The 15,939-nt window shown below is 49.3% G+C and overlaps 1 protein-coding gene across 2 annotated transcripts in view; it reads right to left on the bottom strand.

Annotated features, from left to right (window-relative positions):
• Positions 1-9,681: 9,681 nt before the first annotated feature.
• LOC129835531 (endothelin-1 receptor-like) overlaps positions 9,682-15,939 on the bottom strand; it is a 24,644-nt gene continuing 18,386 nt past the window's right edge. For both annotated transcript variants that reach the window (XM_055901205.1, XM_055901206.1), the window contains exon 8: positions 9,682-9,942. In XM_055901205.1, coding sequence (XP_055757180.1) covers positions 9,777-9,942 — 166 coding nt within the window. In that variant the 3' untranslated portion in view covers positions 9,682-9,776. The remainder of the gene's footprint in view (positions 9,943-15,939) is intronic.

The raw sequence follows: 15,939 nt of genomic DNA, 5'->3' as shown, positions 1-15,939 counted from the left end.
TCTCTCTCTCTCCCCATGTCTCTCTCTCTCCCCATGTCTCTCTTTCTCCCCATGTCTCTCTCTCTCTCTCTCTCCCCATGTCTCTCTCTCTCTCTCTCTCTCCCCATGTCTCTCTCTCTCTCCCCATGTCTCTCTCTCTCTCTTTCTCCCCATGTTTCTCTCTCTCTCCCCATGTTTCTCTCTCTCTCTCTTTCTCCCCATGTTTCTCTCTTTCTCCCCATGTTTCTCTCTCTCTCTCTTTCTCCCCATGTCTCTCTCTCTCTCTTTCTCCCCATGTCTCTCTCTCTCTCTTTCTCCCCATGTCTCTCTCTCTCTCTCTCCCCATGTCTCTCTCTCTCCCCATGTCTCTCTCTCTCCCCATGTCTCTCTCTCTCCCCATGTCTCTCTCTTTCTCCCCATGTCTCTCTCTTTCTCCCCATGTCTCTCTCTCTCTCTCTCCCCATGTCTCTCTCTCTCCCCATGTCTCTCTCTCTCCCCATGTCTCTCTCTTTCTCCCCATGTCTATCTCTTTCTCCCCATGTCTCTCTCTCTCTCTCTCTCTCCCCATGTCTCTCTCTCTCCCCATGTCTCTCTCTCTCCCCATGTCTCTCTCTCTCCCCATGTCTCTCTCTCTCCCCATGTCTCTCTTTCTCCCATGTCTCTCTCTCTCTCCCCATGTCTCTCTCTCTCTCTTTCTCCCCATGTCTCTCTCTCTCTCTTTCTCCCCATGTCTATCTCTTTCTCCCCATGTCTCTCTCTCTCTCTCTCTCTCCCCATGTCTCTCTCTCTCCCCATGTCTCTCTCTCTCCCCATGTCTCTCTCTCTCCCCATGTCTCTCTTTCTCCCCATGTCTCTCTCTCTCTCCCCATGTCTCTCTCTCTCTCTTTCTCCCCATGTCTCTCTCTCTCTCTTTCTCCCCATGTCTCTCTCTCTCTTTCTTCCCATGTCTCTCCCTCTCTCTCTCCCCATGTCTCTCTCTCTCTCTCTTTCTTCCCATGTCTCTCTCTCTCTCTCTCCCCATGTCTCTCTCTCTCTCTCTCCCCATGTCTCTCTCTCTCTTTCTCCCCATGTCTCTCTCTCTCTCTTTCTCCCCATGTCTCTCTCTCTCTCTTTCTCCCCATGTCTCTCCCTCTCTCTCTCTCCCCATGTCTCTCTCTCTCTCTTTCTCCCCATGTCTCTCTCTCTCTTTCTCCCCATGTCTCTCTCTCTCTTTCTCCCCATGTCTCTCCCTCTCTTTCTCCCCATGTCTGTCTCTCTCTTTCTCCCCATGTCTCTCTCTCTCTTTCTCCCCATGTCTCTCTCTCTCTTTCTCCCCATCTCTCTCCCTCTCTTTCTCCCCATGTCTCTCTCTCTCTTTTTCTCCCCATGTCTCTCTCTCTCTCTTTCTCCCCATGTCTCTCTCCCTCTCTTTCTCCCCATGTCTCTCTCTCCCTCTCTTTCTCCCCATGTCTCTCTCTCTCTCTCTTTCTCCCCATGTCTCTCTCTCTCCCCATGTCTCTCTCTTTCTCCCCATGTCTCTCTCTCTCTCTCTCTCTCCCCATGTCTCTCTCTCTCCCCATGTCTCTCTCTCTCCCCATGTCTCTCTTTCTCCCCATGTCTCTCTCTCTCTCTCTCTCTCCCCATGTCTCTCTCTCTCTCTTTCTCCCCATGTCTCTCTCTCTCTTTCTCCCCATGTTTCTCTCTCTCTCTCTTTCTCCCCATGTTTCTCTCTTTCTCCCCATGTCTCTCTCTCTCTTTCTTCCCATGTCTCTCCCTCTCTCTCTCCCCATGTCTCTCTCTCTCTCTCTCTCCCCATGTCTCTCTCTCTCTCTCTTTCTTCCCATGTCTCTCTCTCTCTCTCTCTCCCCATGTCTCTCTCTCTCTTTCTCCCCATGTCTCTCTCTCTCTCTTTCTCCCCATGTCTCTCTCTCTCTCTTTCTCCCCATGTCTCTCTCTCTCTCTTTCTCCCCATGTCTCTCTCTCTCTCTCTCTCCCCATGTCTCTCTCTCTCTCTTTCTCCCCATATCTCTCTCTCTCCCCATGTCTCTCTCTTTCTCCCCATGTCTCTCTCTCTCACTCTCTCTCCCCATATCTCTCTCTCTCCCCATGTCTCTCTCTCTCCCCATGTCTCTCTCTCTCCCCATGTCTCTCTCTCTCTCTCTCTCCCCATGTCTCTCTCTCTCTTTCTCCCCATGTCTCTCTCTCTCTCTCTCTCTCTCTCCCCATGTCTATCTCTCTCCCCATGTCTATCTCTCTCCCCATGTCTCTCTCTCTCCCCATGTCTCTCTCTCTCCCCATGTCTCTCTCTCTCCCCATGTCTCTCTCTTTCTCCCCATCTCTCTCTCTCTCTCTCTCTCTCTCCCCATGTCTCTCTCTCTCCCCATGTCTCTCTCTCTCCCCATGTCTCTCTCTTTCTCCCCATGTCTCTCTCTCTCTCTCTCTCTCCCCATGTCTCTCTCTCCCCATGTCTCTCTCTCTCCCCATGTCTCTCTTTCTCCCCATGTCTCTCTCTCTCTCTCTCTCTCTCCCCATGTCTCTCTCTCTCTCCCCATGTCTCTCTCTCTCTCTTTCTCCCCATGTTTCTCTCTCTCTCCCCATGTTTCTCTCTCTCTCTCTTTCTCCCCATGTTTCTCTCTTTCTCCCCATGTTTCTCTCTCTCTCTCTTTCTCCCCATGTCTCTCTCTCTCTCTTTCTCCCCATGTCTCTCTCTCTCTCTTTCTCCCCATGTCTCTCTCTCTCCCCATGTCTCTCTCTCTCCCCATGTCTCTCTCTCTCCCCATGTCTCTCTCTTTCTCCCCATGTCTCTCTCTTTCTCCCCATGTCTCTCTCTCTCTCTCTCCCCATGTCTCTCTCTCTCCCCATGTCTCTCTCTCTCCCCATGTCTCTCTCTTTCTCCCCATGTCTATCTCTTTCTCCCCATGTCTCTCTCTCTCTCTCTCTCTCCCCATGTCTCTCTCTCTCCCCATGTCTCTCTCTCTCCCCATGTCTCTCTCTCTCCCCATGTCTCTCTCTCTCCCCATGTCTCTCTTTCTCCCATGTCTCTCTCTCTCTCCCCATGTCTCTCTCTCTCTCTTTCTCCCCATGTCTCTCTCTCTCTCTTTCTCCCCATGTCTATCTCTTTCTCCCCATGTCTCTCTCTCTCTCTCTCTCTCCCCATGTCTCTCTCTCTCCCCATGTCTCTCTCTCTCCCCATGTCTCTCTCTCTCCCCATGTCTCTCTTTCTCCCCATGTCTCTCTCTCTCTCCCCATGTCTCTCTCTCTCTCTTTCTCCCCATGTCTCTCTCTCTCTCTTTCTCCCCATGTCTCTCTCTCTCTTTCTTCCCATGTCTCTCCCTCTCTCTCTCCCCATGTCTCTCTCTCTCTCTCTTTCTTCCCATGTCTCTCTCTCTCTCTCTCCCCATGTCTCTCTCTCTCTCTCTCCCCATGTCTCTCTCTCTCTTTCTCCCCATGTCTCTCTCTCTCTCTTTCTCCCCATGTCTCTCTCTCTCTCTTTCTCCCCATGTCTCTCCCTCTCTCTCTCTCCCCATGTCTCTCTCTCTCTCTTTCTCCCCATGTCTCTCTCTCTCTTTCTCCCCATGTCTCTCTCTCTCTTTCTCCCCATGTCTCTCCCTCTCTTTCTCCCCATGTCTGTCTCTCTCTTTCTCCCCATGTCTCTCTCTCTCTTTCTCCCCATGTCTCTCTCTCTCTTTCTCCCCATCTCTCTCCCTCTCTTTCTCCCCATGTCTCTCTCTCTCTTTTTCTCCCCATGTCTCTCTCTCTCTCTTTCTCCCCATGTCTCTCTCCCTCTCTTTCTCCCCATGTCTCTCTCTCCCTCTCTTTCTCCCCATGTCTCTCTCTCTCTCTCTTTCTCCCCATGTCTCTCTCTCTCCCCATGTCTCTCTCTTTCTCCCCATGTCTCTCTCTCTCTCTCTCTCTCCCCATGTCTCTCTCTCTCCCCATGTCTCTCTCTCTCCCCATGTCTCTCTTTCTCCCCATGTCTCTCTCTCTCTCTCTCTCTCCCCATGTCTCTCTCTCTCTCTTTCTCCCCATGTCTCTCTCTCTCTTTCTCCCCATGTTTCTCTCTCTCTCTCTTTCTCCCCATGTTTCTCTCTTTCTCCCCATGTCTCTCTCTCTCTTTCTTCCCATGTCTCTCCCTCTCTCTCTCCCCATGTCTCTCTCTCTCTCTCTCTCCCCATGTCTCTCTCTCTCTCTCTTTCTTCCCATGTCTCTCTCTCTCTCTCTCTCCCCATGTCTCTCTCTCTCTTTCTCCCCATGTCTCTCTCTCTCTCTTTCTCCCCATGTCTCTCTCTCTCTCTTTCTCCCCATGTCTCTCTCTCTCTCTTTCTCCCCATGTCTCTCTCTCTCTCTCTCTCCCCATGTCTCTCTCTCTCTCTTTCTCCCCATATCTCTCTCTCTCCCCATGTCTCTCTCTTTCTCCCCATGTCTCTCTCTCTCACTCTCTCTCCCCATATCTCTCTCTCTCCCCATGTCTCTCTCTCTCCCCATGTCTCTCTCTCTCCCCATGTCTCTCTCTCTCTCTCTCTCCCCATGTCTCTCTCTCTCTTTCTCCCCATGTCTCTCTCTCTCTCTCTCTCTCTCTCCCCATGTCTATCTCTCTCCCCATGTCTATCTCTCTCCCCATGTCTCTCTCTCTCCCCATGTCTCTCTCTCTCCCCATGTCTCTCTCTCTCCCCATGTCTCTCTCTTTCTCCCCATCTCTCTCTCTCTCTCTCTCTCTCTCCCCATGTCTCTCTCTCTCCCCATGTCTCTCTCTCTCCCCATGTCTCTCTCTTTCTCCCCATGTCTCTCTCTCTCTCTCTCTCCCCATGTCTCTCTCTCCCCATGTCTCTCTCTCTCCCCATGTCTCTCTTTCTCCCCATGTCTCTCTCTCTCTCTCTCTCTCTCCCCATGTCTCTCTCTCTCTCCCCATGTCTCTCTCTCTCTCTTTCTCCCCATGTTTCTCTCTCTCTCCCCATGTTTCTCTCTCTCTCTCTTTCTCCCCATGTTTCTCTCTTTCTCCCCATGTTTCTCTCTCTCTCTCTTTCTCCCCATGTCTCTCTCTCTCTCTTTCTCCCCATGTCTCTCTCTCTCTCTTTCTCCCCATGTCTCTCTCTCTCTCTCTCCCCATGTCTCTCTCTCTCCCCATGTCTCTCTCTCTCCCCATGTCTCTCTCTCTCCCCATGTCTCTCTCTTTCTCCCCATGTCTCTCTCTTTCTCCCCATGTCTCTCTCTCTCTCTCTCTCTCCCCATGTCTCTCTCTCTCCCCATGTCTCTCTCTCTCCCCATGTCTCTCTCTCTCCCCATGTCTCTCTCTTTCTCCCCATGTCTATCTCTTTCTCCCCATGTCTCTCTCTCTCTCTCTCTCCCCATGTCTCTCTCTCTCCCCATGTCTCTCTCTCTCCCCATGTCTCTCTCTCTCCCCATGTCTCTCTCTCTCCCCATGTCTCTCTTTCTCCCCATGTCTCTCTCTCTCTCCCCATGTCTCTCTCTCTCTCTTTCTCCCCATGTCTCTCTCTCTCTCTTTCTCCCCATGTCTCTCTCTCTCTTTCTTCCCATGTCTCTCCCTCTCTCTCTCCCCATGTCTCTCTCGCTCTCTCTTTCTTCCCATGTCTCTCTCTCTCTCTCTCCCCATGTCTCTCTCTCTCTCTCTCCCCATGTCTCTCTCTCTCTTTCTCCCCATGTCTCTCTCTCTCTCTTTCTCCCCATGTCTCTCTCTCTCTCTTTCTCCCCATGTCTCTCCCTCTCTCTCTCTCCCCATGTCTCTCTCTCTCTCTTTCTCCCCATGTCTCTCTCTCTCTTTCTCCCCATGTCTCTCTCTCTCTTTCTCCCCATGTCTCTCCCTCTCTTTCTCCCCATGTCTGTCTCTCTCTTTCTCCCCATGTCTCTCTCTCTCTTTCTCCCCATGTCTCTCCCTCTCTTTCTCCCCATGTCTCTCCCTCTCTTTCTCCCCATGTCTGTCTCTCTCTTTCTCCCCATGTCTCTCTCTCTCTTTCTCCCCATGTCTCTCCCTCTCTTTCTCCCCATGTCTGTCTCTCTCTTTCTCCCCATGTCTGTCTCTCTCTCTTTCTCCCCATGTCTGTCTCTCTCTTTCTCCCCATGTCTGTCTCTCTCTTTCTCCCCATGTCTCTCTCTCCCTCTCTTTCTCCCCATGTCTCTCTCTCTCTTTTTCTCCCCATGTCTCTCTCTCTCTTTCTCCCCATGTCTCTCTCCCTCTCCTTCTCCCCATGTCTCTCTCTCCCTCTCTTTCTCCCCATGTCTCTCTCTCTCTCTCTTTCTCCCCATGTCTCTCTCTCTCCCCATGTCTCTCTCTTTCTCCCCATGTCTCTCTCTCTCTCTCTCTCTCCCCATGTCTCTCTCTCTCTCTTTCTCCCCATGTCTCTCTCTCTCTTTCTCCCCATGTTTCTCTCTCTCTCTCTTTCTCCCCATGTTTCTCTCTTTCTCCCCATGTCTCTCTCTCTCTTTCTTCCCATGTCTCTCCCTCTCTCTCTCCCCATGTCTCTCTCTCTCTCTCTCTCCCCATGTCTCTCTCTCTCTCTCTCTCCCCATGTCTCTCTCTCTCTCTCTTTCTTCCCATGTCTCTCTCTCTCTCTCTCCCCATGTCTCTCTCTCTCTTTCTCCCCATGTCTCTCTCTCTCTCTTTCTCCCCATGTCTCTCTCTCTCTCTTTCTCCCCATGTCTCTCTCTCTCTCTTTCTCCCCATGTCTCTCTCTCTCTCTCTCTCCCCATGTCTCTCTCTCTCTCTTTCTCCCCATGTCTCTCTCTCTCTCTTTCTCCCCATGTCTCTCCCTCTCTCTCTCTCCCCATGTCTCTCTCTCTCTTTCTCCCCATGTCTCTCTCTCTCTTTCTCCCCATGTCTCTCCCTCTCTTTCTCCCCATGTCTGTCTCTCTCTTTCTCCCCATGTCTCTCTCTCTCTTTCTCCCCATGTCTCTCCCTCTCTTTCTCCCCATGTCTCTCCCTCTCTTTCTCCCCATGTCTCTCTCTATCTTTCTCCCCATGTCTCTCTCTATCTTTCTCCCCATGTCTCTCTCTATCTTTCTCCCCATGTCTCTCTCTATCTTTCTCCCCATGTCTCTCTCTCTCTATCTTTCTCCCCATGTCTCTCTCTCCCTCTCTTTCTCCCCATTTCTGTCTCTCTCTTTCTCCCCATGTCTCTCTCTCTCGTTCTCCCCATGTCTCTCTCCCTCTCTTTCTCCCCATGTCTCTCTCCCTCTCTTTCTCCCCATGTCTCTCTCTCTCTTTCTCCCCATGTCTCTCTCTCCCTCTCTTTCTCCCCATGTCTCTCTCTCTCTCTTTCTCCCCATGTCTCTCTCTCTCTCTCCCCATGTCTCTCTTTCTCCCCATGTCTCTCTCTTTCTCCCCATGTCTCTCTCTTTCTCCCCATGTCTCTCTCTTTCTCCCCATGTCTCTCTCTCTCTCCCCATGTCTCTCTCTCTCTCCCCATGTCTCTCTCTCTCGTTCTCCCCATGTCTCTCTCTCTCTCCCCATGTCTCTCTCTCTCGTTCTCCCCATGTCTCTCTCTCTCGTTCTCCCCATGTCTCTCTCTCTCTTTCTCCCCATGTCTCTCTCTCCCTCTCGTTCTCCCCATGTCTCTCTCCCTCTCGTTCTCCCAATGTCTCTCTCTCTCTTTCTCCCCATGTCTCTCTCCCTCTCTCTCTCCCCATGTCTCTCTCTCCCTCTCTCTCTCCCCATGTCTCTCTCGCTCTTTCTCCCCATGTCTCTCTCTCCCTCTCTTTCTCCCCATGTCTCTCTCTCCGTCTCGTTCTCCCCATGTCTCTCTCCCTCTCGTTCTCCCCATGTCTCTCTCTCTCTTTCTCCCCATGTCTCTCTCCCTCTCTCTCTCCCCATGTCTCTCTCTCCCTCTCTCTCTCCCCATGTCTCTCTCTCTTTCTCCCCATGTCTCTCTCTCCCTCTCGTTCTCTCCCTCTCTTTCTCCCCATGTCTCTCTCCCTCTCTTTCTCCCCATGTCTCTCTCCCTCTCTCTCTCCCCATGTCTCTCTCTCCCTCTCTCTCTCCCCATGTCTCTCTCCCTCTCTTTCTCCCCATGTCTCTCTCTCTCTTTCTCCCCATGTCTCTCTCTCTCTTTCTCCCCATGTCTCTCTCCCTCTTTCTCCCCATGTCTCTCTCTCTCTCTTTCTCCCCATGTCTCTCTCTCTCTCTTTCTCCCCATGTCTCTCTCTTTCTCCCCATGTCTCTCTCTTTTTCCCCATGTCTCTCTCTTTCTCCCCATGTCTCTCTCTCTCTCTTTCTCCCCATGTTTCTCTGTCTCTCTTTCTCCTCATGTCTCTCTCTCTCTTTCTCCCCATGTCTCTCTCTCTCTTTCTCCCCATGTCTCTCTCCCTCTTTCTCCCCATGTCTCTCTCTCTCTCTTTCTCCCCATGTCTCTCTCTCTCTCTTTCTCCCCATGTCTCTCTCTTTCTCCCCATGTCTCTCTCTTTCTCCCCATGTCTCTCTCTTTCTCCCCATGTCTCTCTCTTTCTCCCCATGTCTCTCTCTCTCTCTTTCTCCCCATGTCTCTCTCTCTCTCTTTCTCCCCATGTCTCTCTCTCTCTCTTTCTCCCCATGTCTCTCTCTCTCTCTTTCTCCCCATGTCTCTCTCTCTCTTTCTCCCCATGTCTCTCTCTCTCTTTCTCCCCATGTCTCTCTCTCTCTTTCTCCCCATGTCTCTCTCTCTCTTTCTCCCCATGTCTCTCTCTCTCTCTCTTTCTCCCCATGTCTCTCTCTCTCTCTCTTTCTCCCCATGTCTCTCTCTCTCTCTCTTTCTCCCCATGTCTCTCTCTCTCTCTCTTTCTCCCCATGTCTCTCTCTCTCTCTCTTTCTCCCCATGTCTCTCTCTCTCTCTCTTTCTCCCCATGTCTCTCTCTCTCTCTCTTTCTCCCCATGTCTCTCTCTCTCTCTCTTTCTCCCCATGTCTCTTTCTCTCTCTCTTTCTCCCCATGTCTCTCTCTCTCTCTTTCTCCCCATGTCTCTCTCTCCCTCTCTTTCTCCCCATGTCTCTCTCTCTCTCTCTTTCTCCCCATGTCTCTCTCTCTCTCTCTTTCTCCCCATGTCTCTCTCTCTCTCTCTTTCTCCCCATGTCTCTCTCTCTCTTTCTCCCCATGTCTCTCTCTCTCTTTCTCCCCATGTCTCTCTCTCTCTTTCTCCCCATGTCTCTCTCTCTCTTTCTCCCCATGTCTCTCTCTCTCCCCATGTCTCTCTCTCTCCCCATGTCTCTCTCTCTCCCCATGTCTCTCTCTCTCCCCATGTCTCTCTCTCTCCCCATGTCTCTCTCTCTCCCCATGTCTCTCTCTCTCCCCATGTCTCTCTCTCCCCATGTCTCTCTCTCTCTTTCTCCCCATGTCTCTCTCTCTCCCCATGTCTCTCTCTCTCTCTCTCTCTCTCTTTCTCCCCATGTCTCTCTCTTTCTCCCCATGTGTCTCTCTCTCTTTCTCCCCATGTCTCTCTCTCTCTCTCTTTCTCCCCATGTCTCTCTCTCTCTCTTTCTCCCCATGTCTCTCTCTCTCTCTCTTTCTCCCCATGTCTCTCTCTCTCTCTCTTTCTCCCCATGTCTCTCTCTCTCTGGCTCTTCTCCCACACTCCCTCTCGCTCCCCCCACTCATTCTGTTTTGGCTTGTCTGTCTCTCTCTCACCCGTTCCCCCTCCCTCTCTCTCTCTCCCTCTCTCCCTTTCTCTCCAATTTTCTCCCTCTCCCTTTTCTCCCTCCCTCTCTCTCACCCCTTCCCCCTTCCCTTCCTCTCTCTCCCTCCCTTCCTCTCTGTGTGTCCCTGCCGTTATCTCTCTCAAACAACCCACTGAACTCATGACCTCACTATGGCATCACAGCCACTAGGCCCTCATTGGATCATGGATTGAGAGGTGGCTTGACATTGGAAGAGCAAACGGACACACACAGTCCTACCTTGAAGCAGTTTTTGAACTTCTTGCTGACGAAGTAGAGTATGATGGGGTTGATGCAGGAGTTGACTGTGGCCAGGTTAATACTGAAGTAGTCCAGGACCAATAGAAAACTGCAGACACAACAACAGACACGGTTAATACTGCTGTAGTCCAGGACCAACAGGAAGCTACAGACAGTTAATACTGCAGTAGTCCAGGACCAACAGGAAACTACAGACAGTTAATTCTGCTGTAGTCCAGGACCAACAGGAAACTACAGACAGTTAATACTGCTGTAGTCCAGGACCAACAGGAAACTACAGACAGTTAATACTGCTGTAGTCCAGGACCAACAGGAAACTACAGACAGTTAATACTGCTGTAGTCCAGGACCAACAGGAAACTACAGACAGTTAATACTGCAGTAGTCCAGGACCAACAGGAAACTACAGACAGTTAATACTGCTGTAGTCCAGGACCAACAGGAAACTACAGACAGTTAATACTGCAGTAGTCCAGGACCAACAGGAAACTACAGACAGTTAATACTGCTGTAGTCCAGGACCAACAGGAAACTACAGACAGTTAATACTGCTGTAGTCCAGGACCAACAGGAAACTACAGACCCAGTCAATACTGCTGTAGTCCAGGACCAACAGGAAACTACAGACAGTTAATACTGCAGTAGTCCAGGACCAACAGGAAACTACAGACAGCTAATACTGCAGTAGTCCAGGACCAACAGGAAACTACAGACCCAGTTAATACTGCTGTAGTCCAGGACCAACAGGAAACTACAGACAGTTAATACTGCAGTAGGCCAGGACCAACAGGAAACTACAGACAGTTAATACTGCAGTAGTCCAGGACCAACAGGAAACTACAGACAGTCAATACTGCTGTAGTCCAGGACCAACAGGAAACTACAGACAGTTAATACTGCAGTAGTCCAGGACCAACAGGAAACTACAGACAGTTAATACTGCTGTAGTCCAGGACCAACAGGAAACTACAGACAGTTAATACTGCAGTAGTCCAGGACCAACAGGAAACTACAGACCCAGTTAATACTGCTGTAGTCCAGGACCAACAGGAAACTACAGACAGTTAATACTGCTGTAGTCCAGGACCAACAGGAAACTACAGACCCAGTCAATACTGCAGTAGGCCAGGACCAACAGGAAACTACAGACCCAGTTAATACTGCTGTAGTCCAGGACCAACAGGAAACTACAGACAGTTAATACTGCAGTAGTCCAGGACCAACAGGAAACTACAGACAGGTAATACTGCAGTAGTCCAGGACCAACAGGAAACTACAGACCCAGTTAATACTGCTGTAGTCCAGGACCAACAGGAAACTACAGACCCAGTTAATACTGCAGTAGTCCAGGACCAACAGGAAACTACAGACAGCTAATACTGCAGTAGTCCAGGACCAACAGGAAACTACAGACCCAGTTAATACTGCAGTAGTCCAGGACCAACAGGAAACTACAGACAGTTAATACTGCAGTAGTCCAGGACCAACAGGAAACTACAGAAAGTTAATACTGCAGTAGTCCAGGACCAACAGGAAACTACAGACAGTTAATACTGCTGTAGTCCAGGACCAACAGGAAACTACAGACCCAGTTAATACTGCTGTAGTCCAGGACCAACAGGAAACTACAGACAGTTAATACTGCAGTAGTCCAGGACCAACAGGAAACTACAGACAGTTAATACTGCTGTAGTCCAGGACCAACAGGAAACTACAGACAGTTAATACTGCAGTAGTCCAGGACCAACAGGAAACTACAGACTCAGTTAATACTGCTGTAGTCCAGGACCAACAGGAAACTACAGACAGTTAATACTGCTGTAGTCCAGGACCAACAGGAAACTACAGACCCAGTCAATACTGCAGTAGGCCAGGACCAACAGGAAACTACAGACACAGTCAATACTGCAGTAGTCCAGGACCAACAGGAAACTACAGACAGTTAATACTGCTGTAGTCCAGGACCAACAGGAAACTACAGACAGTTAATACTGCAGTAGTCCAGGACCAACAGGAAACTACAGACAGCTAATACTGCAGTAGTCCAGGACCAACAGGAAACTACAGACCCCGTTAATACTGCTGTAGTCCAGGACCAACAGGAAACTACAGACCCAGTTAATACTTCAGTAGTCCAGGACCAACAGGAAACTACAGACAGCTAATACTGCAGTAGTCCAGGACCAACAGGAAACTACAGACCCAGTTAATACTGCTGTAGTCCAGGACCAACAGGAAACTACAGACCCAGTTAATACTGCAGTAGTCCAGGACCAACAGGAAACTACAGACAGTTAATACTGCAGTAGTCCAGGACCAACAGGAAACTACAGACAGTTAATACTGCAGTAGTCCAGGACCAACAGGAAACTACAGACAGTTAATACTGCTGTAGTCCAGGACCAACAGGAAACTACAGACAGTTAATACTGCAGTAGGCCAGGACCAACAGGAAACTACAGACAGTTAATACTGCAGTAGTCCAGGACCAACAGGAAACTACAGACAGTCAATACTGCTGTAGTCCAGGACCAACAGGAAACTACAGACAGTTAATACTGCAGTAGTCCAGGACCAACAGGAAACTACAGACAGTTAATACTGCTGTAGTCCAGGACCAACAGGAAACTACAGACAGTTAATACTGCAGTAGTCCAGGACCAACAGGAAACTACAGACCCAGTTAATACTGCTGTAGTCCAGGACCAACAGGAAACTACAGACAGTTAATACTGCTGTAGTCCAGGACCAACAGGAAACTACAGACCCAGTCAATACTGCAGTAGGCCAGGACCAACAGGAAACTACAGACACAGTCAATACTGCAGTAGTCCAGGACCAACAGGAAACTACAGACAGTTAATACTGCAGTAGTCCAGGACCAACAGGAAACTACAAACAGTTAATACTGCAGTAGTCCAGGACCAACAGGAAACTACAGACAGTTAATACTGCTGTAGTCCAGGACCAACAGGAAACTACAGACAGTTAATACTGCAGTAGTCCAGGACCAACAGGAAACTACAGACCCAGTTAATACTGCTGTAGTCCAGGACCAACAGGAAACTACAGACAGTTAATACTGCAGTAGTCCAGGACCAACAGGAAACTACAGACAGGTAATACTGCAGTAGTCCAGGACCAACAGGAAACTACAGACCCAGTTAATACTGCTGTAGTCCAGGACCAACAGGAAACTACAGACCCAGTTAATACTGCAGTAGTCCAGGACCAACAGGAAACTACAGACAGCTAATACTGCAGTAGTCCAGGACCAACAGGAAACTACAGACCCAGTTAATACTGCAGTAGTCCAGGACCAACAGGAAACTACAGACAGTTAATACTGCAGTAGTCCAGGACCAACAGGAAACTACAGACAGTTAATACTGCTGTAGTCCAGGACCAACAGGAAACTACAGACAGTTAATACTGCAGTAGTCCAGGACCAACAGGAAACTACAGACTCAGTTAATACTGCTGTAGTCCAGGACCAACAGGAAACTACAGACAGTTAATACTGCTGTAGTCCAGGACCAACAGGAAACTACAGACCCAGTCAATACTGCAGTAGGCCAGGACCAACAGGAAACTACAGACACAGTCAATACTGCAGTAGTCCAGGACCAACAGGAAACTACAGACAGTTAATACTGCTGTAGTCCAGGACCAACAGGAAACTACAGACAGTTAATACTGCAGTAGTCCAGGACCAACAGGAAACTACAGACAGCTAATACTGCAGTAGTCCAGGACCAACAGGAAACTACAGACCCCGTTAATACTGCTGTAGTCCAGGACCAACAGGAAACTACAGACCCAGTTAATACTGCAGTAGTCCAGGACCAACAGGAAACTACAGACAGCTAATACTGCAGTAGTCCAGGACCAACAGGAAACTACAGACCCAGTTAATACTGCTGTAGTCCAGGACCAACAGGAAACTACAGACCCAGTTAATACTGCAGTAGTCCAGGACCAACAGGAAACTACAGACAGTTAATACTGCAGTAGTCCAGGACCAACAGGAAACTACAGACAGTTAATACTGCAGTAGTCCAGGACCAACAGGAAACTACAGACAGTTAATACTGCTGTAGTCCAGGACCAACAGGAAACTACAGACCCAGTTAATACTGCTGTAGTCCAGGACCAACAGGAAACTACAGACAGTTAATACTGCAGTAGTCCAGGACCAACAGGAAACTACAGACAGTTAATACTGCAGTAGTCCAGGACCAACAGGAAACTACAGACAGTTAATTCTGCTGTAGTCCAGGACCAACAGGAAACTACAGACAGTTAATTCTGCTGTAGTCCAGGACCAACAGGAAACTACAGACAGTTAATACTGCTGTAGTCCAGGACCAACAGGAAACTACAGACAGTTAATACTGCTGTAGTCCAGGACCAACAGGAAACTACAGACAGTTAATACTGCAGTAGTCCAGGACCAACAGGAAACTACAGACAGTTAATACTGCTGTAGTCCAGGACCAACAGGAAACTACAGACAGTTAATACTGCTGTAGTCCAGGACCAACAGGAAACTACAGACCCAGTCAATACTGCTGTAGTCCAGGACCAACAGGAAACTACAGACAGTTAATACTGCAGTAGTCCAGGACCAACAGGAAACTACAGACAGCTAATACTGCAGTAGTCCAGGACCAACAGGAAACTACAGACCCAGTTAATACTGCTGTAGTCCAGGACCAACAGGAAACTACAGACAGTTAATACTGCAGTAGGCCAGGACCAACAGGAAACTACAGACAGTTAATACTGCAGTAGTCCAGGACCAACAGGAAACTACAGACAGTCAATACTGCTGTAGTCCAGGACCAACAGGAAACTACAGACAGTTAATACTGCTGTAGTCCAGGACCAACAGGAAACTACAGACAGTTAATACTGCTGTAGTCCAGGACCAACAGGAAACTACAGACAGTTAATACTGCAGTAGTCCAGGACCAACAGGAAACTACAGACCCAGTTAATACTGCTGTAGTCCAGGACCAACAGGAAACTACAGACAGTTAATACTGCTGTAGTCCAGGACCAACAGGAAACTACAGACCCAGTCAATACTGCAGTAGGCCAGGACCAACAGGAAACTACAGACACAGTCAATACTGCAGTAGTCCAGGACCAACAGGAAACTACAGACAGTTAATACTGCAGTAGTCCAGGACCAACAGGAAACTACAAACAGTTAATACTGCAGTAGTCCAGGACCAACAGGAAACTACAGACAGTTAATACTGCTGTAGTCCAGGACCAACAGGAAACTACAGACAGTTAATACTGCAGTAGTCCAGGACCAACAGGAAACTACAGACCCAGTTAATACTGCTGTAGTCCAGGACCAACAGGAAACTACAGACAGTTAATACTGCAGTAGTCCAGGACCAACAGGAAACTACAGACAGGTAATACTGCAGTAGTCCAGGACCAACAGGAAACTACAGACCCAGTTAATACTGCTGTAGTCCAGGACCAACAGGAAACTACAGACCCAGTTAATACTGCAGTAGTCCAGGACCAACAGGAAACTACAGACAGCTAATACTGCAGTAGTCCAGGACCAACAGGAAACTACAGACCCAGTTAATACTGCAGTAGTCCAGGACCAACAGGAAACTACAGACAGTTAATACTGCAGTAGTCCAGGACCAACAGGAAACTACAGACAGTTAATACTGCAGTAGTCCAGGACCAACAGGAAACTACAGACAGTTAATACTGCTGTAGTCCAGGACCAACAGGAAACTACAGACCCAGTTAATACTGCTGTAGTCCAGGACCAACAGGAAACTACAGACAGTTAATACTGCAGTAGTCCAGGACCAACAGGAAACTACAGACAGTTAATACTGCTGTAGTCCAGGACCAACAGGAAACTACAGACAGTTAATACTGCAGTAGTCCAGGACCAACAGGAAACTACAGACTCAGTTAATACTGCTGTAGTCCAGGACCAACAGGAAACTACAGACAGTTAATACTGCTGTAGTCCAGGACCAACAGGAAACTACAGACCCAGTCAATACTGCAGTAGGCCAGGACCAACAGGAAACTACAG

Source organism: Salvelinus fontinalis, chromosome 36 (assembly GCF_029448725.1).
Source record: "Salvelinus fontinalis isolate EN_2023a chromosome 36, ASM2944872v1, whole genome shotgun sequence".
Classification (NCBI taxonomy): domain Eukaryota; kingdom Metazoa; phylum Chordata; class Actinopteri; order Salmoniformes; family Salmonidae; genus Salvelinus; species Salvelinus fontinalis.
Note: the sequence above shows the minus strand (reverse complement) of the source record. Positions and strands in the feature narration are given on the sequence as shown.